The sequence below is a fragment of the Streptopelia decaocto genome (assembly GCF_964273445.1).
Source record: "Streptopelia decaocto genome assembly, chromosome: Z".
In the NCBI taxonomy this organism is placed as follows: domain Eukaryota; kingdom Metazoa; phylum Chordata; class Aves; order Columbiformes; family Columbidae; genus Streptopelia; species Streptopelia decaocto.
In genome coordinates, this window is record NC_138657.1 from 60,727,732 (window position 1) to 60,755,608 (window position 27,877).

Genomic DNA, 27,877 nt, shown 5'->3' on the forward strand with positions numbered 1-27,877 from the left:
ACGTTATTGCTTTCAGAATTTCCAGGTGTTTTGGCTTAGTCTCTCCTCCTTCTCCGTTTTTTCGCTTCAGGGGAACAAGACACTTAAAACACTGGAAATGAACCCCTGCACCCCCAATAGTGTTGAAGTGGTGGAAACACGGTCTGCAGCTCCCAAGATTGAAGACACAGAAATTATGTCCCCAGCAGCGGACACTACTGCGCCTGAAGATGGCTGTGACTCAGAAACGGAGAACCATGTGGTTGTGTCCTACTGCCCCCCTATCATTGAAGAGGAAATCTCAAATCACCCTATGGATGAACCTGTGGTGTCATCTCAGGTGGTTTACATTGACATCCAGTCAATGTATCAGCCTCAAATTAAACCAGAGGAGGAGCCAGAAATAGACTTAGTAACTACAGCAGGCTATAAACCACAAATGCAGCTGCCTATCAGTGTTCTGAAAATAGAGAGTCGCTCGTCTGCAGAGGAAGAATTGGACAAAACTGCAGGCTACAGACCTCAAGCAAACACAAATGCCTGGAACATGGACACTCCAGACTCTCCTGGATCAGTTGAAAGCAACAATGAAAATGCATCTTTTGGGAGCCCATGCTCCATTAATTCCCGACAGTTTCTGCTTCCTCCAAAAGATGATGAAGACTCTCCCAAACCCAGTAACATAGGGTGGTCTTTCACACACTTTTTTCAGAACAAACCAAATGATTAACAGTGATTCCTCATTGCACCTGAACCTGCCTTCAAAATAAGCTCTTATTCCCTATGTTGTAAAGAAAGGAGGAAAGAAAGCGCAAAAGGCATGAATTATTCTTGGAGACCGTCAGCACAGGTTCTAGTGAGCTGAATGTTATGTTTAAGTTAGTGAAAGTGTTAATGTTCCATTTTAATAGATGCTGAGAGGCCAAAGTTATAGCAATTTAGTTATTACTCAAGTAAAATATACTGGTTATAAGGGGTATTGAGTTTAGAGCTCCTGATAATCATAGTTAAAGAATGCTGCCTACCTTCACATAGTGCTCCAAGATTAATATGGTCTTATGCAACTTATAACTGGGAAAGATTGCCTCGCTTTGTAGTAGTTGTTCTCAACCATGCATACTCAAATGATACTACCGCTCCAACAGATTTCCTTACTGAAGCTGTCATTATCACAAACCTTAGCCTAACACATGGAAAGGATGTGTTTGAAAACTGTTGAGATATTTTACTTAGGTATAATATAACAACAGATGAGAGTACTATTTTTTTTCTTCTCCCATACAGAAGGGTATTGTCACAGTTTAACATTTCTGAAGCAACAGCCATTCAAATCTGTTGCTTTTAAACTAGATACTAGTTTCTGTACCTACTGTACAATGTTTATTCAATGTTTGACTCAGGGGTACAAACTTGGGGAAAAAAAGTGTAACACTGATTTAAACCTCAACAAGAACTGCATGAAGTTTAAAACTTTTCTTTAAAAAAACAAAACAAAACAAAACAAAAAAACAACAAACCAACCTTAGAATGCCCTATATTTTTTCTATTCTTTGGTTAAGGACTTAATCTTTCCTAATGTATTGCACTAATGCATTTTGTATTTCATAGCTTCAGCTCCAGATCTTCTTCAAAGTGGTACAGCACTCCATTCGCCCCCAGTTTTCAGCAGTCTTTGCACTATGCAGTAATGTAAGCCATGGGGAAATCTCTGTCTACTAACATTAGCTGTCCAAGCAGTTTGGCATGTAAAATTAGAAGCAGTAGTACTAGCTCTTTGAGAACAAATTGCTCTTTGGATAGTCTTTATTGTATAAGCTTTGCCACTTGCTGCCTGACTGTTCTCAGTGTCTATCCAACAGGACCTTCTCTACAAATCCTAGTGGGGAGTTCAGGGTGGGACTTCTCTAGTGGCAGGAGAAATCCAAGGAGGTTTTAGTGCCACTAATTCTACCTCTCCTTTACCAGATGTGATGCGAAAAAGCTTAAATGATGTACGTCTGTGTGCTTAAAGAAGTATTCAGAACAATCATCTTTGAAAATGCTTGTATTCACATATGCGTCTCCAGGCAGCTGTAATTGTAACATTTCACTGTGTAAACTTCAGACTGTGGCACACATGAATTTCACTAGCATACAGGAGAAAGTGCTTTCTACCTTACCTGTTCCTTAACATAAAACACAGTGGTGAGAGGTTAAATGGTAAACAGCTTGATCAAAAAGAGTCTCCATAAAGTCCTAACCAAATTTTTTTTTCAGATTTCAATTTCCCTAGCTACTTTGTGGTTTGTTGAATAAATAAGATGGGGGAATGTTTTTTTAAACAAGATCCCAAAATGGATAAGGAGGCTGAATTGGCTAAGCTGCTGGTTGTAAAGATGTGAGAGCAGGCTAGGAAGATGGCTAGTTTGGCAGACGTTTGGTCTCCAAAACATATGATCTGGCCATCAAAATAAAGCCAACCATAAGGTTAAACCTAATTGCAGCAATGGATGATGCAGTTTCAGATGGTGGTATGTCTCTACCATCTATGTAGAATGAAAATACAGAGGAATTTCAAAACTGACAAAAAGGCAAACCACTAAGTAGCATTCAAATCATCATCAGTAACAACTAACAGTGTGTGACTCCTGGAAGAGTGAAATGTGAAGAAAGTAAAACCATACCTGTCTGCAGACCTGACAGACTGCAAGGTGTGTCTGAAAGATGAGAAAAATGCAGATAGAGTTCTGCTTTTGAGGTTGAATCTTGGAATTAGCAGAGCTGTGAGTGAAAAGACAGGCAGTGCAAAGAGCTGGTGTCCATCTGTCACCAGACATCACCGCAAGAGAAAGTTTCATGCCTAAGCTATTACTGCCTATTATTGAGAACACTATGTATAGATAAAAGGAAGCATTTCTGCCCTTTGTGCTCAATAGCTGGGAGGTGGCTATATCCTGATAGTAACAACCCTTTCTTACAATAACTTTTAGAGCAGATTTCTTTTCACTAGTGCAGATTTGGCTTAATGTGTTTATCTCCTAAGATGGATTTTAGATTGTGCTGTCATATGCTTTTAACTGAAAGCAGAAGATGTCAAGGACAGAGTGTATGGATAGTGGTTAGTGTTTTTAATGGAGCAGATTCTCAATGTAGAGATGCAATCAATATTGTATGGTGATCCAAACAAAAAAAAAACCTCTGTAGTGGAACAGTTGATCATGAAGAATAACTGTGCTTTCAGATGGCTGTGTATTGCAAGAAACAAAACCAAACTGAAGTTTGAGAGTATTAACAATTTTCAATTTGGCAGACTGGAATCCAGGGCAGCTGCAGAGAACATGTAGAACTCACAGGCAGCAGCCTAACACCCTTCACAGTGGTTCCATGATGAATCAAACACAACCATCACATACTCAGGTTTTCCTTTGTGCTGCTCTTCCTATTCAGTAAAGGCAACAGCATTTTAAATTGCTTCATTTCTTAGTGATTAGGTAGGGGAAAGGTCTACAAATATAGGGAATGCCTCAGTGTTATTAAAGCATTCTCATCTAATTTTCCATCACTTTTTTTTTAAAAAAAAAAACTTTGAATACATATTTTGACGGGTGTTCTGACTTCCAGGATGTAAGGCAGAAGAGTCCTGTTAATAGCAGTGGTTTACCATACACAGCAGAAGAGTGAAGCAAATGGAGTAGAGGCACAGACTTGTGCTTCATATGTAGCACCGCTTAGTGTTGCTTAATGCTTATGAATGACTAAGTAGTTTTCATTCCAGCACTTGAAAGCTCAGCTGTTTCACCTCTGTGGTTTCGTTTGAGCCTATTCGATGCTGCCAGTGAGGACTCCTTTCAAATGCCTATCTCAGATCTTCAGCAGTGAATCCAAATACCAGATGGGTAGTGAGAGGTTGTGTGCTAATTCAGTGATCAAGCGAAAAAACCCCTAGGTGCATGGAGTAGTAAGGATGACTGACAAGGACTGTCAGGGAATGGACTTGATTTCTGAGCCCAAGTGCTATGCTAAAAAAGTGAAACGTCTTTAGCAATACCTTCATACCAAATTCACCTTTGAAGCACGATGCTGTTTAGCCTCTAAATGCATTGATAACAATTGCAAGAGCAAAACTTTGGGTTTCAGAGAGGATCAGACTCGTTCTGCTAGTGCCTTTGAGCTTCCTGGTGAGCCTCTTCAGTCAAATTGTTTCTAAAAAAATTTAAATTGATTTAAAAATATTTTTTTAAAATAAAATAAATTAAAAAAATAAAACTAACTTCTCAAAGGAGTATGACCAGAAGGGATTGTGTCCAAAACACTGTTACTCCTAACTCAGTACTTCTATCCTCCAGTTGGATTAGTGCTTAGAGATGTAGGGTGTTAACACTAATCAATTTCTTTCTGAAGCAAATTATCGGTGCTGCTACTTTTTAATTTTGAGCCATGCCTGTCATATGTGACAACTGGGGATTTGTGATGGGTTTTTGTACTGTTCACTGTACGCATGGAATATAGTCATGTTTGATGGAACATCGTGCACTCTCCTGTTTGACACATTCATTATTTTTTGTTGTTCTGACATGCAGGGGGATCTGGGACCTTGGTTTTGTGTGTTAAATTTTGGGATGGTAGATCTGCATGTGATATACCTCACAGAACTACTAGTTACATATATCAACAAAATAGTAAGCTAATACTACAAGCAGGCAGTGAATTACCTGCCCTGCTATGCAGTGCCTGCGTAGACAGACTTAGGACCCAAGGACTGACACCTGCTGTGGTAGCTGTCTTTGTTATCTGTAGTTGCTGTTACCATGGGTAAACCATTTCCAAAGGGAACCAGTAGCCAAGTTGTCTGTCACGGCACAATTGGCAGATGCGCCGTGTTTCTTTGTCTTTGGTTTATGTGGGGGACCAGAGCTTTCTTCTGCTGGGAACATGGCAGCTTCTGCTGACCTCGAGTTCTAGGCTGCTCTGAAGAGGCATGTTTTTGAGGTTTTTTTTAATATGTTCAGTGGGTAAAGCTTAGGGCTGTGGTGTTTCCTGTGATCTTGTCCTTCAGGACATGAACATGAATAGTAGTGAAAAAGAAGGTAATTGTATGCATTGGAGGGGGAAGGTGTTTAGACATCACTCTGAAAAGGAAATGAGAAATTGTGTGCTCTATTTTTAGACAAATATTGCTTTGTAAATAGAATATTTGTATACCTGCAAGTAGATGGGAAAATACATAGGAAAAATGTAACACTTAAAGAATTGGATTGCTAACAAGCCTCCATGTACTATAAATCTATCAAGAGCTTTCCATGTAAATAGCATCCTGTTCCACCACAGACTTTGAAGAAGACTTCAGTGCAAATGGCATTAATCTTTTTAACACTAGGAGAAGTCCTAACCTGTTATGCACATATGTGCTTACACGTTATGTACCTAGGTGCATATTGCAGAGGAAGTTGGCCTGCCATTCCCAAAACGATTTTTTTCAGAGCCTTGTACTTGAATATATCCCTTTTGAGATGCAGTTTTCATCGAGAGGAAACAGCTGCCATCTGTGCTTCTCCCAACACAGCACATAGAGTTTGTGCCGCTGTGCATGAAGTGGTGCCTTGTGTGGCTGATGCTCAGAGATGCTGTCAACAGTTCACAAGATCTGTGGTTGGCTTTTTCTTTGCCTTTTCCTTAGCAAACCTGGAAACAGTCCCAGACCATAAATGGCAGACATGGATTCAGAAATGCCAGAGTTTCTAAATTCTGATTTCCTCATGCTTATGCCTGTCTTAAATTTTTAAATATTTCCTTAGAAGCTGGAAAACAGTTTCTTCTGTAACAATTTTCTTTCCTCTCCTCCCGCGTTTATATAACTTTGGATTTTCCCCAGTGTTTCTAAGATAGCCAGTGTTTGTTTCCTTTTTGCGTGTTATGCAAACAAACTTTAGATGATATTGGCAGGGGTTTCTGTAACTTCTTAAGTTGTCCCAGGGTGCATAACAATACTTTTTCCCCACAAAAATGTCTATTAATTCCTTCTGGTTTTACAACAAAAAAGTCTGCAGAGAGCTATTGTACTTCAGAAGGCAGAGGCTCAGCATCCCAGTGCAGGTGAGCGGGTCTAATGGCAGGGTGCTGCAGGACAGGATGGGGCTAATCCTTCTCCAGTCTTACCGTCTCCTTGTGACAGTGCTGCCCAAGTGACTTCATGGGGCACCAGAGCAGATGGCATCCCTAGTTGTGACACCCAGTGTGATATCCAGCAGAACTAGGTGGCTTTTTGGACGATCCCAAATCTGCATTTCAACTGTTGTTACATGAAAGGAAGCTCCATGCACAACTTATACAAGAAGGTTCAGTACCTTTGCAACTCATTTGTTCTCATGTTGTGCAAAATGTAATAACTAAAACTTACCCATGGACAAAAGAAAACATGAGATGTTATCATTTTCATTATTTGGGCTGAGAAAAAGTCAAAAATGAAATAGCTTAAGCAGGGCAAAATAAAATATAAACTGGTAAGGTCTTGCACATTTTAGTACTAATGCAAAAAAAAATCCTGTAACATCGTTTTGTCAATGTTTCCTTAATGTGATTCCAGAGTGGCTTGGGATGAACAACATTTTGTGCTTCATATTGTTTCTGAAACATTTTTAAAGATGGGGATAGCAAAAAAATAACTGAACTGACTTGTGTCTGAAATCCTACCCGAAGGTAACAGTAATTTGAGCTTTGATCCTGTTGTGGCCCACAAAATAGCAGAGCTGGTGGAGTCCTACAGGTCACTGAAAAAAAAGTGTGTTGTACTATAATGCTGTAACTTTTAAAATATATACTGTGAACAAGTTCAATGTTTTTTTAGCTCTTTTTATACCATACTTTTTACAGCGTAAATAATTTGTTTAGAGATGTTTTTATGTTCTGTTTTCACAAAGATTTTTATGGATTTTTGTTTAACACTAGTGAAAGTATTGTTTGCCAATTTGAAATAGTTATCTATAGAAATTAATGCTGAGAATAAATCAATAAATCAAGCTGACAAAATAGTCTTCCTAACACTCTAAATTTAATCAATCATTTAACATATTTCTGTTGCTGAATGATACTGAAGTTTTCCAGCTTCCAAATCTGCTTCCAAATCCAAATCTGCCACTGAAAAAATATTTCTATCACAGTTTAAGCAAAATCATCACAAGGCACTTTAATTAAGTTGTAGTATACCAGTAATGTACTGATTCAGCAAAGTCTATCAACATAAAAATTTATGAGCTAATCAATTAAACAAATGCATGCTTGAAAAAGGAAGCGTGGGATCATGTTGGGGATATAATATTCCAGTGTGGTAGATGACATTTAAGACTAACCTAACACTAAAATAACAAATTTGCATACATTTTAAACCTAGTTTGCTTGGCTGTTGAAAGTCCTGTTGTATTGCTTGGATGTCTAAAAATACGCATGTATTTAACAATTTTACGATAGTATTGCCATGGAATTTAATAAATATATTTTCTTACACTCTTACATGTTTTTGTATTCCTTGCTTGCATGTTTATTTTTAAGTAAAAGTTAAATTCTGCTCATGCTCCAGTGCAGAATTATTTTAATTTTGTGCCAGAGAAAATAACCACAGGATCTGGCAAGTGCACCTTACCTTCTTGATTGAGATGGTGGGTAGTAACAAGAGTGTTCTCTGAGCAGCCTCTCCTGAGCACAGCATGTTGTTGTGTGTACTTACATAGGTCACTGCAGCCCTCCCGTTCCTGCCATGTGATGTGATGATAGGAGGAAGGCCAGCTGTCTTACCTGTGCCCTCCTTGCCTTATGGCTCTAACACAGCTGGGCTTTTAAGATGCGATGTACCTGCAGGCTTGGGCTAAGGGTTTGCAGAGCTGGACAGCCAGAGACTCTCCATGGTGGACAGGTCTGTGTCATGGACATCCCTATTTCAGCACCAAGGATGTAGTGGAAGCAAAGTTTTTACAATGATGGTGGTGAAACACTGGAACAGTTTGACCAGAGAGGTGGTAGGTGCTTCATCCCTGGAGACATCCAAGGCCAGACTGAACAGGACTCTGAGCAACCTGATCGAGGTCCCTGCTCATTGCAATGGGTTTGGACTAGATGATCTTTGAGTGTCCCTTCCAACTCAAACAATTATATGATTCTAGGAAGAAGAGGCCAAGGCTGCACACTGTGGGGTTGGTTTGGATGATCTAAGACACCTTCTCAATGTGTTTTAGTGGAATGGAGATGATTAGCTTCTATAGTGACTGTAACATGGGCCCTATGTTTGAGGCCATTTGTGTCACAGCACACATTTGTCCCAGTGGTAGCCAAGGAATTTTGTGGCTCATCTAACCACAGCTTCTGAACTAGGGAGTGGCACACAGGCTTACCTGTGTGCAGACAGACAGGTGCCACATCACATCTCATGAAGCCTTCCATGGTGGCACTGTGCTTTTTACACCTCTTCGGAGGCAGTCTGAAAAGTCAGAGAGTCGATTCCTTGTACTTGCTATAGCTGTTTTGTGCAGCCTACTGCAATGACAGCAACTAGGTAGGATGTGTGGTAGAGTGGTGGAAATGAGGAAAGGCTTTAATTGTTCCACAGGTGAAACCCCACAGCTGCGCTCTTATGCCCTGCAACTTCTCTGGCCAGTGTAAGAACACCAGGGTTGAGTTCAGGATGGGTCTCACTCCATCATCTGCACCTAAGGACTAAATTAAGTAAAAGGATGATGGTTTTGCCATATCTTCTGAAGGTATTGCAGGTTGTTCAGACATAGCTCATTTGAACCTTGTCAAGACTGGACTTACCCTGTTGGGTTTGGTGTTTAACACAGCTCAGGGACAGCTAGAGCTCCCTGTCCATTGGCACAGAGGTACTCATGTGACAGCAGCATCAGAAGAACATGAAAGTAGCGAGTTTGCAGAGACGGGGCATATCCTGTCCGCAGTAAGTGCAGACCAGATAGCCCGGGCTGTGCTCTGCCACCACAGATTGAACATGTGAGAGCACCAGAGAGCTCCAGCCCTGGGAGAGGTGAGGAGGGTTTGTCCCCACCGCAAACATCACCAGTGGGCTGCTGTCAGTGGTCCCACCACCTACTGTGCCCATGGGCAGGGTGTGCCTGTGGGGTGTGTGGGTCTGCAGACCCACAACTGTGCCAACTCACCCCCAGGGCAAATCCAGGGGATTCTGGTCACTAAGCCAGCACAGAAATCACTTACTGATGATACCCTACCATGTCATATTTACAAAATACAGCCAATATAGATGAAATATCCCCAGACAGTTGTGAGATGGAGCTTATAATTTCGGGTGCATTTATGAGGTACCTGGGAACTACAAATACAGCACTTCTACAAAGTAATTAAAATCACAGGGTCTGAGTTTCATGTAGCATTGTGGCCATTCAAAGAAAATATTATAATTTGTGCTACGAAATCACAGCAATTGACTTTGACGGTTAAGTAATGATGGAGCACAGGGACTGCCCCATTTTTCACCATCAGGAAAAGGCTGGGGAGAGGGACTCAAAATGTCCATGTTTCCTGGCTCTGTTCCAGCATGCATCCTTACCTTCTGCTTGGCTCTCCCTGTGCTGTCAACACTGACTGCCCTTAACATGACTCTGGCTGTAGCATCAGCATCCAACATTTCTCCATGTTTCAAACTGCAAAAAGTTACTCTCAACACATAAATGAACATTACAGAGTCCATGTGTATGAAGCATTTCTTAGTGCTTAGAAAAAACACTGTGTTTTGGTAAGACCAGTGAAAAGTTCAAATGAGAACTGCCTAAACAGGATGATAAATCAGTGATTTCTGCTGCAAATTCTGCTTTGCTGACACCAACATTAAAAGTTTTAGTGAGGAAAAAAAATGGAAGCAAGAGAAATTATAAAGCAAATATTAAATATTGCCTTTCAAGTGCCTTCAAGAGACAGGAAAACAGGAAAATTCCACTGTGTCTACAAAAGTGACTACGCACAATGCTGCTTTTGCCACTAGAAACTATTTAAGAGTCTACAAAACAAAACAAAAAAAAGGTTGGAATGCTGTCCCCATATGTCATATTAAAGTACAGTGCTGGAAAATACAACATGTGGGGATGGTTGTTGAGAGAAGCAGCACCACTGTGTTCATAGAAAGGAAGGCTGAGGGAAGCTTAAAAAAGAAATAGTGGTGGGAGAGGAATAATGTCGCCTTTGTCCTGGGCACAATAAACAAAGAAAACTGCTCTGACAGTGGACAGATATTCAAGAGAAATAAGAGCAGTCGGTTGCAGCACTGGCAGACAGTCGCCATCACAGGGGTTTGGGAAGAGGGCGCTCACAGATGAGTTGGGTCATGTCCCTGGGGGCAGAAAGCCAGGACCTGGCAGAGCTCCAGTGGCTGCAGGTGCTCCGGCTTGGCTGTTACTCATGTTGTGAGATACCACAGTGCAGGGCAGCAACACATCATCACCCAGTGAGGGGCCCAGGGGTGCCCATGGTGACTCAAATGGGATGGGAGGGAAGGATGAGCTCATCAGAGCAGGCGATGCCCCACAAGGTGTTGCTTTGGAGAGTGGAAAACCCCACTGTGTGCACACACACCAAGAAATAAAATGCTGATAAAAACATGCATCCAGCTGATGGGATGTGGCTGCTGCTTTCCATGGGTCAACCATGGCTGCATTTTGCCTGATCCTTCAAAGTGAGGAGGTTTTCCCCTTGAGGAGTGATGCCGCTGTGGAGGGAGCTGCACTTGCAGAGTTGGGACAATACATTTCCAACCTGGCTTATTTTACCTCATCAACAGAACAAAAATAGTTTCTCAAAAGCAAAACCTGACTGACAAAATAGTAACTTTTAATAGGCACCTGTGGCAGGCTAATGCACCAGTGGGGAATGGGCAGCTTCCCAACCCTGACAGCCCTCCTGCTCTTCTCCTCTTTGCTCCCCCAGGCCAGGAGGACTGGGGTGGAAAAGAGCTTCTGGCCCATCACCTTTGATGACCCAGGACACACTAGTGCAACAAGAATTTGCATATCGTAAGGACCATTGCTAAGTCTCATCTGGCTTTAATTCTCCTTGACACTTCTTTTTATTTTTATTTTTTCTTCTTTTTCTTTTATTTTTCCTTTTTTAAAAATTATATTTTCTTTTTTTTTTCTTCCTTGTTTTTCTTTAGGATGACCTGAATAAACTCAGCTGATGATTCCCAAGCAGCTGGTCCCCAGAGAGATGGAGGAGTGGTAGAGAGCAGCAAGACAGGCCGTGCCCTGGGCCGGGTGAGGGGCAGGCAGGGAACAGCTCTGCCCAACTGCCAGTGCCCAGCACAAAGCCTGACTTGACCCAGCCAAGGTTGGCACCAGCGGTGTTGCTTAGCCCTAGAAAGCAGAGGGGGATACATTTTGGAATTAATATGGAAAATTAAGAAGAAAGCTAACAACTTGCAGGAGGTTGTAGCATGGAGGGTGTTGGGCTCTTCTCCCAAGTAGCAAGTGATAGGACAAGAGGAAATGGCCTCAAGTTGCACATCAGGCTGTGCCAGGGTAGGTTCAGATTGGATATTAGGAGAACCTTCTGCACAGAAAGGGTTGTGAAACACTGGAACAGGCTGCCCAGGGATTTGGTTGAGCCACTATCCCTGGAGGTGTTTAAAAGATGTATAGATGAGGTTCTTACGGACATGGTTTAGTTGCAGTGTTAGATTAACGGCTGGACTTGATGATCTTGAGGGTCTCTTCCAGCTGAAATGATTCTGTGATTCTATGGTTCTAACCACATTTTTAGGAAGAGTATTAAATTGCAGAGAGTCACAAGCACCTGGGGCTGCTGCTTTCATTGCCAGTTTGCACAGGTACCTGTGGCAAAAAAATGTGGCTCTGTCAATGGGCAAGAGCTCATCCTGCAGCAGCATCATGGTGATGCTGAGCATGTGATACGGCCCAAGAAAAATATTGGTATTAAGAAACAGCCTTGGAAACAATGAGCAGCGCATCCAGGACAGTTCCTGGGAAAATGACTAAGTACTCTGCCACACCCTGTCCGCCTTTCACCTCTCCTTCCCTGGCCCAGCAGCAGGGGGTAGGAGGGGTGGCCAAGCCTCAACATCTGGTCACATGTTTCTGACCTACATAGTGCCCAGCTGCTTGAATGGAGACCATTGCCTCTCACACAATCCCAAGCTTCACCAGGGAGACTGGAGATGTGGATGCAGGATACTTCCCTCTTTGGAAGTTTCTGAGACTATCTTTAAAAAGATGCAGAAAAGACTTTTTTTTTTTTTCTTTAAAAGATTCAAGCTCCACAGTGTCCTTGCTATTCTTCCTGGCCTGACTGGCATCATGCAGCTGTGCCACTCATGCTTGGTCTGTGCCGCAGTGGGGTAATGTTGCCAGCTCCGAATTCCCATATGGTGATATGCATAATTGGAAAAAGGCATTTGTGGAGCTGCCGTTTGTTGCTCTTCATTTTCCACAGCAACAGAATTGTTTCCTACCAGCTATCCCCTACATTGTGTTTCAAAAAACAGCTTTTGTTCTGGAGAAGTATCACTTTGTACCAAAACGCCTGTTGCACTGCAGTAAATTGTCTTAAATAGAGATCTCTCCTGCCAGATGTTTGTCTTGGAGCCATTGTCCAAACCCTGTGACAGAAATGAAAGGATGGGGAACGTGAGGCACATGTGACAGAGCTGACACTGTTTTTGGACCAGTGTTATCCTCCATCACTAGCAGCACAGCAGGTCCCCAGGACTTGGCGTACAGTCAGCCAGATGTCCCTACCATGCACCAGGTCAGAAGAGGTCACTATTGCTTGGGAAACCCCCTTGAGCCCATAAAATGTGATTCTTTCCTCTCCAGCAGCAGTGACTGAGATGCAGCCCAGGCACAGGTTCTGTCCTACCACCACCACCGGGCTGCTGCAGTGAGCAGCCAGCAATATCTTCAGCTCCAGAGGTTTTAGTTTTTCCCCTCTTTCAAACTCTGCACATTGCCCCTTTACACCCTGTGGCACCAAATCCCATTTACTCTCATTTTAAAGCCATATCTAGATCATACATACTTTATCCTGTTATGTTTTGTTTTTTTTTCCCAGCGATGCACAGATTTCTCTCTCCCCGTGGGGCTCCCCAAGCCAAACAAAACTTCACTTTCTCCTCTGAGGACAGCTGTGAGCATCTCCAGGTCCTCTGCAAGTTGCCCATGTCTACTACAGTTTTTCTAAGTGTGATTTGAACAGGAGGCAGAGCACAGGTGCACATTACAGGCTGACACCATCATGTATTTTTCCAATTCCTCCTATTTCTAACAAGTACCTGTTTTTGAACACTGCTGCCATATTTTTGAGGAGCACAAGATCTTTCACCTGAGTGATCAGGGTGTCCTTTTCAGCGTGCGTGAGAGGAGCTGGGTTTTCCTTGGCATTTATTTTGCATGTGCTGTTATCTAGTACTATTAGTTTTTCCAGCCAAGCCTGCAGCTGCTCAAGGTCAGCTATAGTCAGGACAAGTCTCAGCAACATGTTTTGGCTCCCAGGGAGCTGAGAGCACCCTGGCCACGGTAAAAATGCAGCAGAAACCTCCTGATCTCCATTGCTTTTGCCACATCAGGTCCTTTTATCTCTTAGGCCTTCAGACAAGCCTATGCTGCTGAGGAGGTTTATGCTTCTGTTGCCTGCACTGGGCAAGCTATGGGGCGCCCTACTGTGTGGTGGGTCTCTTTTCTCCCCTCCCACCATGATGGCTCATTGATCCACTTTGAACAAAGAGTTAAGGAAGAAAAACCTCCAAACTATTAAATTCTGAACCATTTCCTTAGTGTCTTGACAGCACTCTGCTCGTCTGCTTAAATTACAGTTTGGCAATCAAGGTTGCATAAGTATTGGTCCAGTGCCCAGAAAACATTTTATTTTAAGAGGACTATGACCTACCAAGATCTCTTGCACATCCCTTTTCTCATCTTTCAAAAAAAAAAAAAAAAGTAGTGATTTATAATACCACAGTAGCAAGCATTTACTCTTTTTTTTTTCCTAATCTTTTAATCTGTTTAAGCCAGGAAAGCTTCATAATGTACAATTTTAAACTGTCAAAATTTACAAAACGAAAAGAGTCAGATTTAAAACTGGTCACAACGCACAAATATCCCCATCAAAACTGTATCATACAGACATTAAGCTTCTTGTATAACAAATTTAAACCACAGGTCACTTTGCTATTTTAAGGAAAGTATGCAAAGAGCTAATTGTATAGTACACCTAACTGTTAAAAGTTACGCCATGTTAGCAGGTTTGTTCCTGCTGCTATAAAAATATACAAATATAAAATTACTTCTACAAAATTGTTTCATTGGTTCTGTTGCTTGTCATAAAAAAGTAGACTTTAAGAACTTTCCTTCTCAACAAACAACAATATTTTGAAACCAGTAACTGTAGCTGTTATTTACACTGGATCAAACATAATTTAGCTACATAATTTAGAGATGGTAAGGAGAACTGCTTCTTCTGGGACATAGATTTGAATGCATAGGTACACTGCCCGGTGGCATACTTATTGAAAAGCACAGTGATTATACTACTGCAGGGTGGGATGAATGCAGGTGTTTCACGACTGCTTTCTCTGATGTTACAAAAGACAACCTAAGGACCACAACACAGTCATTGAGCTACTCAAAACATCACACCTTTCTTTGCCATTTGCACTGATGCATGAACTTTGGTATCCACTAAACACTTAATGGGTAGAGGGGATGGTTCCTACATAAAATACTCAGTTTGGTTTGGTCAGCAGAGAAACGAGAGGAAAAATGTTCTTTTTTTTGGGGGGGTGAAGGGGCATCCCTTTGGCTCTGTCACCTTCCCAGATGGCAAACATAGGCCAGCCATGTGCTTAGCCACACACACAAGCACATGATGCATCTTCAGCACCACGATTCCTCTCCTGTCACTTGGTCCCACATGTGTTGATGTTCTTCCCATCAGCAGCATCCTCCACCAGCGAGATGTGGTAATCAGTTGACAGCGTGAAGTGGGAGATGCAGCCCACCAGGCCCCGCAGGTACTGCCTGTTTGTGTGCAGGGCAATTTCCTTCATGCCACCTGTGGGAAAGGTAGCGATGAGAAGCTCTCCATGGACACGGGTGTCTGCTCCAGCCTGGCAGACTGCACGCCTGGTAATGCCATTAGCCTTCCTAGCACACCTCAGAAGTGAATTTTAATTTACAGATTGCTCTGTGTTTTGTTTTGTTTTGTTTTAATACAGCTTTTAAACACTGGAAAGTACAGAGGGGATAAGCAGGAGATAATAGACTAGGATGATAATTATTTATTGCAGAAATTATAGCTTCAGTAAGAGCTGAATAAGCTTGTGCCCAGACTCCCGTTAAGGTGCAGGGTTTGCAGATGACTTTTCCTGTTTCTGTGTGTACCTACCACAGTGCGCCCCATAGTGCTGCTCCCTTCTCATGGCAGTTGTCCCCATCCCACCCAGAGAGGCCTCCACACAAAAACCAGGCTGTGGAGGACCAGAGGCTGACACATGAAGCCTTCACCTTGAGGTGGATGGAGCTGGGGTGCCCTGCCTTGCAGCCAACCTCTCAAACAAAAATGCACATGGGTCCTGAACAGGAATGGTGAGCACTCACCTACATAGAGATCTCCGTTAATGTTTAGCTGCCTCATCTTCCCAGGGGATTTACCAGTCCTGGCACCATAATCATCCACAGTTACTTTGCCAGACTGTCCATCCCTGAAAGGAAAAACAAACTGTTCTCATGTGTCCAACATATAACTGGGCAGGAGGACAAGCAGCAGCATCTCCCCCTCACCAGGAGAGCATGGAGATAGAGTGTTCAGGAGGGTTCATGGCGAAGGCTTGGGACTGATGCTGGGCAGCAGCAGTGTGCTACGGCAATTCAGACCCTACAGGGTGTTTAATTTCCAAGGGCTAGGATGCCAGAGTTCCACAAAGGCTGGAGGACATATTTGCAGAGGAGGAAAAAAAAATGGAAAAGAAGTAAATTGCAGAGCTAGGGCAGAAGATGTACAGGTTCTAACATGTTAAAAAATCAAATGTAATATAAAAAGTAAACAGCAGAAGCTTCAACAGAAGGGAAGAAATAGGCAAGCTAAAGCAGGACATATTTATTAGCAGTTTTGTTTCTTACTAGAGTGTTTATGCCACTTTCATTTTATGTATGGTCAATAATTGCATTAACAGAAGAGCCACTTGATGGACTCCTCACTGAATTTGGTGACAAGTTGTGCTAATGTTAGCCTGCGATTTCCAGGGAACTGACATCCATGAAAAGAGGGACGCATGCTTTCCCTGCTGGGCACACTTGCCTCCCATGAGGTAGTGAGTTATAAATATGAGTTATATATACACTGCAAGATGTCTGCACCTCCTCCAAATAGAAAAAGTAGGCATATACGGTCCGCATTCCAGTGCTTGCGCCAGCCCACAAAGTGCTCACTAGGGAATTTCAAAATGCAGACATTAAAGAAAAATACTCTTAACCCAAATGGTATGGGTTTAAGAGAATGTCTGTCACAGCCCAGAATAGCCCTGTGTGACTTTGGCAGCCTGCCTTGAGCTGTGCAGAGTTTCAGAGTTGGCACTGTCAACTCTAATACAATAATCTTTGTGTCTATCGTCCTGAAACAGCCAAGTTGCTGACAGTTCAACTCCTAAGCAATGTGAGAGTGTGGAGCCACGGTGATTCACACCCAGCCAACATCCAGACGCACCAGCCAGCACCTTTAGCAGCAGGATGGCTCCAAAACATCTCCCAGATGAAGCATGGCAACTTACCGAACAGCCTTGACTCTGTGCCACCGGCCATCACTGAAAGAGCCATTCACCATGATGGAAGCAAGGCCGCTGCCCAAATTGTAGCTACAATTACAAAAAAAAAAAAAAAAAAAAAAAAGTTATTGCCTCCCTTGCAAGGACTGTCTTCCTGCCAAATTGCTCAGGCATCCTTACGCTGTGCCCTATTCACCTGCTCAGCCCCCAGAGGCAAAGCTTACGGCTCAGATTTTTGGGGGAACCAGTGGATCCTTTGGAAGTCCAGCAGTGATGCACTTATTTTGCAAAGTCAGGCTCACAGAGGAACAGGCAAAACTCCTTCCTGCCCAGGCCAGAGTAGCTACCATCACCATGATCCCATGGGAGCAAGGAGGGCCTTTCTGCATGGCAGTTCCTCCAAGAAACAGGAGGTTATGAAGGTCAGTGACCTACAGACCTTTGGCCAAATGGGAGAGAGCAGTGGGAGGTTGCAAATAATGGTTACTAAATAAACTATTGCAAGAGGAAATAAACATGTGACCTATAACAGAACCACAAATCATCTGAATTATAGGGAAGGTTGAGACCTGTGATGTTAGAAAGGATGAAGCCTAATAAATAAATGCAGAGATAATAATGAAGTTCCCTGCTTCAGCTGCAGCGCTGATTATTTCTTTGTGTTTGCTGCTACTAGAATTACTCAGCAGATATAATGTTCTTATTATGTTTACACTTCGGGCATCTTAATTTCTAGGTCCCAGAAACCTGGTTCAACCTTCACAAAGGTGAAGTAGATGCCACAACACAGCCAGCTTTTAGGTGCTCAGATGCCTAAATAATCAGGATGAACCAGCCTGAGCTGCTGGCCTTCTGTCTGTACTGAGCTTGAGAGTTTAGAGCAAACATCATTGTCTCTTCAGAAAAGACTGAACCAGGAATTAATTCATGGCCAGGGTTAGGTGCTTGAGAAAAGCATGTTGTCAGCTGCACAGAGTAATATGGCTGTTCTGAATTTCACTCCTCACCCAGAGGCTTCAGTGAGTCTCAAGCAAGCATCCCCTTCAGCTCAGGATGCAGATACTAGTCTCGATTGAAAGGTCCAGAAGGATGTGGGTGTTCAGGATTGTGTCCAAGTGTTAGACCTTTGGTTACAAAATTGAGATTCATGTCCCTAATGAATGGGGATCACCTACAATAGTGACAGAACCTTCTACAGAAGCAGGGAGCAACAGAAAGACTTAACAGCAGCAGCTGCACTGTACATAGAATTTACTCTGCTAGGCCAAAGGAAATGAGAAAGAAATGGTGCGGTTTTAACTTTAAACTGGACCAGAGCACAGATTATCTAATTTTGTGTTGCAAGAAAATATTTCTGATCAATTCACGGTCCTGGATATTATCCTGACCAGACTAAAAGTTACAAAAGTAGCATGAGGGTCAATCTTTGTGAAAGAACATGATGCTTTTTTTCTGCATTTATTTTTTCAGTCTTCTTCAGTGCTTCCTTTCAGTATGCAGTAAGTGTCTATGAGAGTTTTTATTTGGGATTTTAGATTTTGCGCCTTCCTAAATGCATGTGGAAGGTGCAGATGCCTGAATAAAAATTGGCAGTTTCAACCTAAAACCTATGTGTATCTTCATCTTTCGGGGATAGCAACAACCCTAGTAAAAATGCACTTTGCCTAGAAAAGAGACAGAACAGAATGACCAGTCATTACTCAGCATTCTGGAAAGACAGTCTCTCCCAGAGACATTTAAAAAATGCACCATTTCTGCAGAGTCGGTAAGGAAGCTAAGAGTTTTTTCAAAGTTAACCACAGAAAACCACATTTAAAAAAGCTTTAAAGAAATTAATTTAAACAGAAATGTGCAACTTTGTCTGTGTGTCCATGGTAGGTAGCAAACAACAAACGGGTAAAAGATAGCTTCAAATTAGCTTAAATGATTAACAAGATCTTTGTTATTTAATCAACAGTATATCACGAAAGTCCATAATAATGATGGCATTTGTAGTTTGGTGTTTCAATATTTGTATTACACAACTGGAAAGGCTGTCATGAGGAAAGACAAGGTCTTTCAAAAAGGAGTTCCAAAAAGAACCATGCACAAAGTTGCAAGGAGTCCTCCCAAGTATCTGCATGGAAAAAAATTATTCTGGAGGGAGACAATATGAGTTCAGCCATTTCGCAACACTCCCCAGTTTCAGCTTTTTGATGCTAATATTATTTGTTTCTCAAACAAGTGGTTCTGTGGGTGTTGGCAGTAGCAATGCCTGGTGCTACCTGGGTTGGTGTCACAGGGTTTTGAGAAGGTGGGATGGATAAAGATGGATATTGGTTGAAGACTGAGCCTGTGGGGAGCACGGGCATCAGCAGATTTCCTTCCTTGAACCCTGCTCTCTCTGCAAGCCACGCATCTGCTCTAATTAACTGACATGGCAAGGGCTTCAAGAGGCATGGAGGAGTCACTGACAGCACTTGCACCCTCACAGGGTGGCTTTTAGAAAACCATGCTACCTATCTCATGTTTCAAGAACTGAGAGGGAGGTGGTGGGAATGATGCAAAGCTTGCAGCATATTACCTCTTCAACTCACAACCTTTCCCAGAGAAAAACAGCACACAGCACTGAACAAAACCTGGAGGATATAATTGTCTCACACTATTCTGAAGGACAAGTGGTTGTGTTGTGGCAGCTCCTTCAAGCCTTGAGTGTACTGCATGCAACATAAATAAGGGAATGATAGTTTACCTGAATATTAATGCTCCTTCTTGAAGGCCTAGAGAAATGAAATCACTGTTAGGTCGCATGGGGCTGTCACCTCTCCACATCAAAAGACCTTCCTTCATAGTGGTTTTAAACCTCATGAACACATTTGTTCTTGATCCTGACACCCTGTTTAATGCAGAAGAAGGAAATAATAGTAAAATATTTAACTGGAAAAGTCTTCTTTCAAACACACCTAAAAGATGGTGCGGTATTTCTTCTCCACTGGTCTTGCTGGTTACTGTCTTACAACTTGCCTACATGCTGATGTATGAGTGACTCTGATTCACATCCCCATTTCCAGCATTTTCGAGTGAGGAAATTTAACTTGTCTGTCCAGAATCCCAAATGCAATAGCTACTGGGCTCCTTCATGCAAATAAGAGGAAATTCTTTTTCTCCTCAAACCTAGTGTGAAATCCAGTCCAGCAGGCAAATTTTGAGAAAGTCCAGTAGATGGTACCCTCAGAGGCCAGTGGAAGAACTATAATAAGGGAAAATCATAAAGTCCTTGTAGAGAAGAGGTACCAAGCTGCAGGTGAGGACATCTGCAAAGCCTCCCATATGCCAGTGGCTAAAATACAGGCATATTTGTTGAAATAACACAAATTTACAGGAATTTGGGCATCTTCTAGGGTACAGAACAGCCAAAAATAAGTTCGAGGACCTACATTTTAGGGGACAGAAGGTGCTAAAATCCTTAGTTCCTCTACAGATACAGGCTCTGTGTATCTTTCTTTGTTCTCAGAAAGCGCACACCAGTCCTTCTCCGTGTCAGACATATGTTGTTCGTTCCATTTCTCTAAAGGTTGCAAGATGCCCAGATATTGTAACAAACTAAACCATAAGCATGCACACAAAAAAATGGATTTTTTCCTAAAATTCAGAAATATGTCAAGTATATCTTAAAACACCTAAATACACAACATCCATGTGAGGCTCCTAGCATTACAATGGCGAACAAACAGCACAATCATTTATGTTCACAGGAGAAAAATTACCTTTTCAGGATATCTGGATTATCATATGTGAGGTAGCTGCGACCAATAAACTGTGGGATTTCAATTGCTTCTGTGATGGCTGAAAAGCATATAAACAAACAAAACAAAACAAAACAAAACAAAACAACAAAAACCCAAAAAACAAACAAATAAAACAAACCCCACAAACAAAACCCCAAAAAACCACAAACAACAAAAACAACAACAAACACAAAACCAAAACAAACCAAAACAAAACAAAACAAAGAAAAGAGAAGTCTGTCAGATAGCTTACATGTATATGGAAGGAATAAAAGACAAAACTATTTTATTGATTTACTCCTGCAATGGTAGGTACCAGCTGGTGGCACAAAACTGAGCTGAACTCACAGCCAGTTTGTATCTAAGTGTCAGGGCAGTAGTTAAGGCAGTTTAAGCAGCTAGCAGTCCCTCTGCTTATGGCCTTCGTGCCACAGGCCTAACATATTGCCCCACCATAAACGTTAGCACAGCAAAATATGAAGTATTGGGAAAATGTAGCAAATTTTATTTTTGTTCCTGTTTCCACATCCCTTGATTCTCCGTGTGGTTCAAGCCACACTCCTGCCAAATCTTATGCATTAACCACCCTTTGTTCTTCATTTAAGAAACTCCTCCACAGCTCCTAATGGAGCACCATGTGGAGAGCACGTGCTGGGACCTCTCAGCCCTGCAAAGCAAAGCTGGGAAGCGGCACAGGCAGCCTGTGAGCTCCCCATTTTTTCCTTCAGAGTATGTGACTTTGCACAGAGCAGCTGCTGCCACACAGGGCTTACCCCTGGGGAGTAGTGCAGGGGAAGGTTAACTCTGGGGAGGCCATACAGGGTGCCCCTAATCATGTTAGATCTATTAAAAGCAAATGAGACTATGCTAAAGGCTGTATGTCAAAGGCTGCAAAGCCTCATGGCACATGTATTCCACATGCTGCATGCAGTGCTGCCTCGGGGGTGTTTTGCTCAGAGCCTGCCCATTGTTCCCCACACAGCTTCTCCCATTTCTCTAGGCACAGCCCCTGATACAGCTGTGGTGTACAGTTGCTGGGATGGCAGCACGCACTGCAAACAGACCTGGAGCTGGAGTACTGCTGATGGAGGAAACTTCAGCAAAATAACTCACATGTGTGATGTAAATCACTGAACATCCCTGATACACAGCCTTTGGTAGGTTATGAGCACTGGCATGAGCAAATTTTTTTCTGAGTGAACATCCTACAGTTTGCTGCTGAACACTCATAACTGACTGCTGCATTAATAAAAGCTAGTTTTATAAATTCCTTAAAATAGCTGCCTTCATCCAATTTTCTTCCTGAGAACTAATCCCTTCAACCCACAGCTAATCCCATCTATATAAATGTCAAGCTTTTCAGTGCATGGATGCTTGCTTTCTTTGTGCAATGCAGAGAATGGCTTGGCTTTAAGAGCTCACTGTAACATAGATATGCAACAATTGGTGTAGTCTGCCAGCCAAAGCCAGCAATATGAAATTTAGCTTCAGTTGCCAAGACTGAGAATTTTAGATAGTGTCAAATGCCTGTTTCCATCTGTGCTGAAATCAGGAAAGCTGCCTAATGTGTCTAAAGAAACCACCACAGGCGGTCTCCGGCCTGCAGCCTGCCAGCATCACTGGAAGACTGCAAAAGTCATGTTACACTAGCAAGGACATTCCTCACCGGGTCTGATGCTTTATCCACTGGGCAGTCTCTGACCACGGTGGATGGTGGCGGAGTGTGAAAGGAGCCATTCTTCCCCATGACATCCCACACCAGCCCCAGAGCCCCGCTGCACCTGCCTTTGGCAGGAGAAGGTGTCCTTGCCCTTGCTGTAGCACTTTGATTTCTTCTACAGTGCTTGATGGGCATTTATCTCTGCTTGGTTTTTTCTTATGCCCTTCACTTGCTGCATGGAATTTGACCAGAGAAAACCAAGTACATTTTAGCAGCACCCTTGATGCATGTAGGGTCTTTCCAACAGGCAGGGCACAGGGTCAGTAAGGAGATCTAGGACTAAACACCTTCACTCTCTGCTCGTCGCAGTTCGGTGGAGAGGCACCTAAGCTCTCATGACAAGGGAGAGTGAGGTCTGAACTGGAGGAAAGCCTGCCCTACCCCTACAAAGCACTCAGCTGGCTCCTGTCCCCGCTATGTGAATGTGGGGACCACCTCTACAGCCACTGCTCTGCACTTGACAGGTGCTCTGGATACAGTTTAAAATATCAACAGAACAAGGTTTAAGGAAGTACTGTATAATCCCAGAAAATATTTTCACTTATTGACCGAAGCTTGCCAGGCTGAACAAAAATCCAGCATCCAGTTTGCTGGAGCAGGCACAGACACACAATGACAGAGCAGTTTTCTTATCATTTGCAGTACTTACTGTTTAGGCAGTAGCTTCCACACTCTGCAGTGAGTCAGCACAAAACAAAAGAAGAACATACTGGTTTTATTCTTCTATAGCACAGAAGCTTCCTTTCCAATGACTGTCCAGTTTCATGCCCACCTTTCTGCAAATGTGTGATGCCTGCTTCCCTGTTGCATAGGCAATTATAACCACCTATGAAGGTAGCACTCTTTTATTAGTGGTTTTCCCAAGTATTTGTATTTGCCCAGTCAAAAGACAGGAAGGTGTAGACAGGCACGACCAGCACCAAACCCCTTTACTAGTCCTAGTTTTCAAATCCCAGGAACTGTCCGCGGTTTCTGTGGGGATCTGCTCTAATGAGGGCAAAGCAACAGCCTTCTGTTCCACTCCATCTTACAACTAAGTATAAAAATACCTTTAAGCCTCCCCACAGCTTGGACAGAAGATTTAAAACCCAGCAATGCCAGCAAAAACTCTATTGAATCCTCAGCCAATGAGCCATGTTATGTTATAGATCAATATCTCATATACCTCATAATAACACCATTTAAGTTGCATAACTTTGGAGAATGAGGTGCAGTCCCTCACAAGGACTTTGGTTTTGCAGAGTATGGCATTACAGAAGCCCACCAGCAAACAAGATGGAGACAGCACCTTCAGCCTGTCACAGACCCTCTGGATGTGCAAACCAAAACCCTGTTCTGACAGAAGAGCAGACGCACACATGTATTCTGCCTTAACTGTGCCTACACCCTACTGAAGTTACCTGAGGACTATTTTAAGAAATCTACTACAGGTTTATCTGAGCTGTCTTGGACTGACGTTCAGGGAGAGGAAAGGAGGGACATTCATGCTCTCTGTGCATCCATCAGCAAAACCTTGGATTTTCAGTGCTAGCTGAGGCTGCTCAAATGCAGAGGGGCATTGAGGAACAGCAGTCACAGGCAGCAGGAACAGAAGACAGAAGACTCGTGCTTTTGGACACTCTTAAAAATGAATTAACGTTGGATTCACATAGGAAGCAACACCCAGGATCCAGCCTAAGCCAAAGGCCCTTCAGACTGTCTCTGCAAGCCTGGGCACTCATTCAGGTTATGACAGGGAGGAGAGCAGCAGCACACCAGCTGAGCAGCAGCTCTCCCAGTCCCACTGGGCAGCTCCAGTGATGGGCAGCTCAGCCCACTGCCTCTGGGGATTAGCACAGGTCAGGAGCAGACCAGCAGTGAGGAGCTGAGGTCCAACCAACATGCCAAGGCTCATTGAATAGGCCAGAAGCCACACACCCAAGCTGCAAAGTATTAACTTGTTTTGACTGAAGAACTTAAAGCAGCCTTCCAATACCAAAAGGTGACTTGCAGGAAACCCCGAGAGGGACTTTTTACCAGGGCATGTAGTGATAGGACAAGGGTTAATGGCTTTAAATTGAAGGAGGGGATATTTAGGTTAAAGAAGAAATTCTTCACCATGAGGGTAGGGAGGCACTGACACAGGCTGCCCAGGGAAGCTTTGGATGTCCCATCCCTGGAAATGAAGTGCTCAAGGTCAGGTTGGAGGGAGCTTTGAGCAACCTGGTCTACTGAAAGGTGTCCCCCTGCCCTGGCAGGGGGGCTGGAACTAGATGATCTTTAAGGTCTCTTCTAGCCCAAACCATTCTGTGATTCTATGATTTTACAAGTCCCCCTGGAGATCTCAGTGTTGCTGTAGATACCATCTTGAAGTCAGGATTTAGCAGCCTGCACGTACCTAGAAAGCCAAAATTTTAATTCTGCCTCCTCCCCACAGAGAAGCCAAAATAAATGACGTTGCTCCAACTATTAGTTAGACCGCAAAAACGTAAGCAAAGGGCTTTATTGCATTGTATTTTAATAAAATGGTTTTGTTCTAAGATATTTTATATTTTGGAAGAAAAGGCAAATCTATTCATCAACCAAAACCACTACTTTTAAGTTTGTGAGAAATGAAGGAGGGGGTGAAGACAATAATGTCAGTCAGCTCTTCTGAGTTCCTGTTACATTACAAACGCTTCCCTTAGGAATTCTTGAAGAACAAGCCTGACAGAAAGGAAACATCTCCATCTAGTGGAATAACCTAAAGTGCATTTCTTTTAAACTCGCGATCTGAACACTTTCCTAAATCTAAAGTTTGAACTATCACAGCAGCTCTGAGGAAAGAAGAATAATGTGCACTTTGGCAGGTTTTCTTCCTTGGTGGTCTCCATTAATGTACCAAGGCACAGTTTTTGCATATGGTGAAATTACCATCAGAGTAGTCAGTGCCTAAAAAAGGACTAGACCTTTCTCTATATGTGAGAACAGTCCTAGGGAGTATAAAATTACAAGGGTTATCAATGCTCATGCTTCAGGATGTAACATACTCACTGGTTGGAGGACGTTGGCAGGAATTCCCCCTTTGTATAACACTGCATAATTAGGGAGGTGTATGAAGTGTTGAGTGTTGGCCACCACAAGCTACCAGATACCAGGCTTCTATCTATAGATCACAGGTCTGTGCTGGGATAAGTTATGATGTTCCTAACTAACAAAATGAATTCTTCCCTGGGTAAGTGGGATGTGCACAGATGCAACGGGAGCTCTGGTTTCTATTTCAAGGAATGTGTACAACAGCAGTTGTAGGTGCTAAATCTCTCTTATTTTTGTGATCAACCCTGGATCTCTGAATTTAAATGCAGTCATTGTTACCTTTTTGGCAATGTTGCCCATCGAAGCCCAGGGGACAGTCACATTCATAGCCGTCCTTCTTGGGAACACAGGTGCCTCCATTTGCACATGGTGAGCTCACACAGGGGTGGGCAGCATTTGCTAGGTTGACTCCAAAAGTAAAATCACGTTTCACATCAATTGTCCGGTCATTCAAGATAATCTAGGTGTTAAAAGAAAAAAAAAAAAAAAGGAAAAATTCATGCTGAAACCTAGTAAATTTTCAGTATTGCAGTGCTAGTCAGAAGACTTCTCGAAAGTTTTAGGCCCTTCAACATAAGAAAGACATTGAGGTACTAGAGAGAGTGCAGAGAAGGGTAATGAAGCTGCTGAAGGGTCTGGAGCACAAGTCTGATGAGGAGCAGCCAAGGGAAATGGGGCTGTTCAGCCTGGAGAAGAGGAGGCTCAGGGGAGACCTTATCACTGTCTACAATTACCTGAAAGGAGGTTGTAGCATGGAGAGTGTTGGTCTCTTCTCCTAGGTACCAAGAGATAGGACTAGAGAAAATGGCCTCAAGTTGCACCAGGGGAGGTTTAGATTGGATATTAGGAAATAATTCTTCCCAGAAAGGGTTGTCGGGCATTGGAACAGGCTGCCCAGGGAAGTGGTAGAGTCACCATCCCTGGAGGTGTTTAAAAAGCATTTAGACAAGGTTCTTAGGGACAGGGTTCAGTGCTAGAATTAGGTTATGCTTGGACTCGATGATCCTGAAGGTCTCTTCCAACTGAAATGGTTCTATGATTCTATGATTCTAAAAGACTTCAGAGAAAGGTAAGCCTCAAAACTTGGTCAAAGCATATATCTTGTGATGAGTGTTTTCCAGTTGCAGAGGCCCAATCTATTCTATTGCTCATCCTGACCCAGTGGAGATGAATTTTTGTGTTTTGTGGCACAGACTTAATCAACCCGCACACAGGATGAAGCTGTGCAGGATTTACCAGTTGTGTCTGAACACCAGCGCAAAGCTTCGTAGCACAGCTGTGAGCTAGGACTGTAAAATTAGATGTGTACTGCTGTGTACTGTTTCTGAGCTCAGGAAACCACCCAGGAGACGCATGTTGACAACAGAAATACTAAACTTTTTCACATTTTCTATTGCTTTCTGGTATGTCGTCTTGCCAGAAAGAGTGAGAGTTAAGAATGGAGAAAAAACATGACTTCACAAAATTGTCTGTATATAAACTGAAGAGAATTGTTAAATGTTGGGGTTTTTCCAATGTGACAGCAACATATGTTTTCCAACACAAACCATAATTTGTATATCTCAGCTGTTGTCTTGGCAGAGAGATTACATGTAGATATGGCTTCTGATCTCAGCCAAATCAAAATAAGAAGCCCATCTTCACCAAAAAAAAATGTTTTTAAGGCCAGAAGTAAGAATGGCAACAGTTACTTTGGCTCCTGCATAACTCAGACAATGTACCCCAGGGGGTGGTCTATTGCGGGGACAAATTGCATTAACCGTATACTCAGTTTGAAACAGCAATAAACAGGTTTATCAGCAGAAAAACATGCAGTCCTATCATAAAGGTGAATCAACAAAGAATCCACTACCTTTTCAGCTTCTTTCTAACTTCTGGCTATATTGTCCCAACTGTTAACAAGCCCTCACTCTTAAAAATGTGTCTCTTATTTCCAGACTTGAACTTACCTTCAGCTTCCAGACATTGTTTCTCATTGGCCTTTCTCTGCATCATTTTGGAGCCAGGTACTCAAAAAAATCTCACCCTCGTGTAGGAACTAGTAGACTACAATAAAGTCACTTAACCTTACCTGTGTAAACTAAATATGTTCTATACATAGTATGTTTTCCAGTACTTGTTGATGTTTGTAGCTTTATTTCTATACAATTACCCAAATCCTACTATGTGTGAACACAGCAGACAACTAGTGCCCAAACGACAAGCAAATACTGCTCCTTGACATCTCATTCACATCTCTGGGAAGGTAAATCCATCTTCTTATCTACATCACAGAAGTAATCAGATCATACTCAGCATTTCCCAATCCTTATCAGTGCCTCTGTACTCTGGGATACTATCCTTTACCTTGCAAGTGTGACCTATGTTAATTGCTCTTAGGCTTCCTCTCTTGCACTCCAAAATGCACTGCATTTAATCAAGCCACCTTTCCAAAGACATTAATGTGACAGACCTGTTCCCATCACTTTTACTCACTCCTCCAGTTTTCTTGAAATTCATGTTTTCTACTAGTCAGCTGACAAAAATAGTAAAAAGTGTTGGACCAAGTGATGAAACCATTTACATTGAATTGTGATTACCTTTCTGCCCTTGATC

General features: G+C 42.7%; 2 protein-coding genes across 11 annotated transcripts in view; one reads left to right on the forward strand and one right to left on the reverse strand.

The window, feature by feature from the left end:
- The window catches only part of LIFR (LIF receptor subunit alpha), a 56,148-nt gene extending 48,684 nt beyond the window's left edge, over positions 1 to 7,464 (forward strand). For all 9 annotated transcript variants that reach the window (XM_082075808.1, XM_082075809.1, XM_082075812.1 and 6 more), the window contains one exon: positions 71 to 7,464. In XM_082075808.1, coding sequence (XP_081931934.1) covers positions 71 to 709 — 639 coding nt within the window. In that variant the 3' untranslated portion in view covers positions 710 to 7,464. The remainder of the gene's footprint in view (positions 1 to 70) is intronic.
- Positions 6,852 to 27,877, reverse strand: part of EGFLAM (EGF like, fibronectin type III and laminin G domains) — an 84,095-nt gene continuing 63,069 nt past the window's right edge. Inside the window, exons 18-24 of one of the 2 annotated variants that reach the window (XM_082075817.1) lie at positions 25,562 to 25,742; positions 22,878 to 22,901; positions 20,488 to 20,566; positions 19,473 to 19,616; positions 16,748 to 16,831; positions 15,579 to 15,682; positions 6,852 to 15,033 (exon numbers count right to left, since the gene is read on the reverse strand). In XM_082075817.1, coding sequence (XP_081931943.1) covers positions 14,879 to 15,033; positions 15,579 to 15,682; positions 16,748 to 16,831; positions 19,473 to 19,616; positions 20,488 to 20,566; positions 22,878 to 22,901; positions 25,562 to 25,742 — 771 coding nt within the window. In that variant the 3' untranslated portion in view covers positions 6,852 to 14,878. The remainder of the gene's footprint in view (positions 15,034 to 15,578; positions 15,683 to 16,747; positions 16,832 to 19,472; positions 19,617 to 20,487; positions 20,567 to 22,877; positions 22,902 to 25,561; positions 25,743 to 27,877) is intronic. The other variant, XM_082075818.1, reaches the window with a different exon arrangement.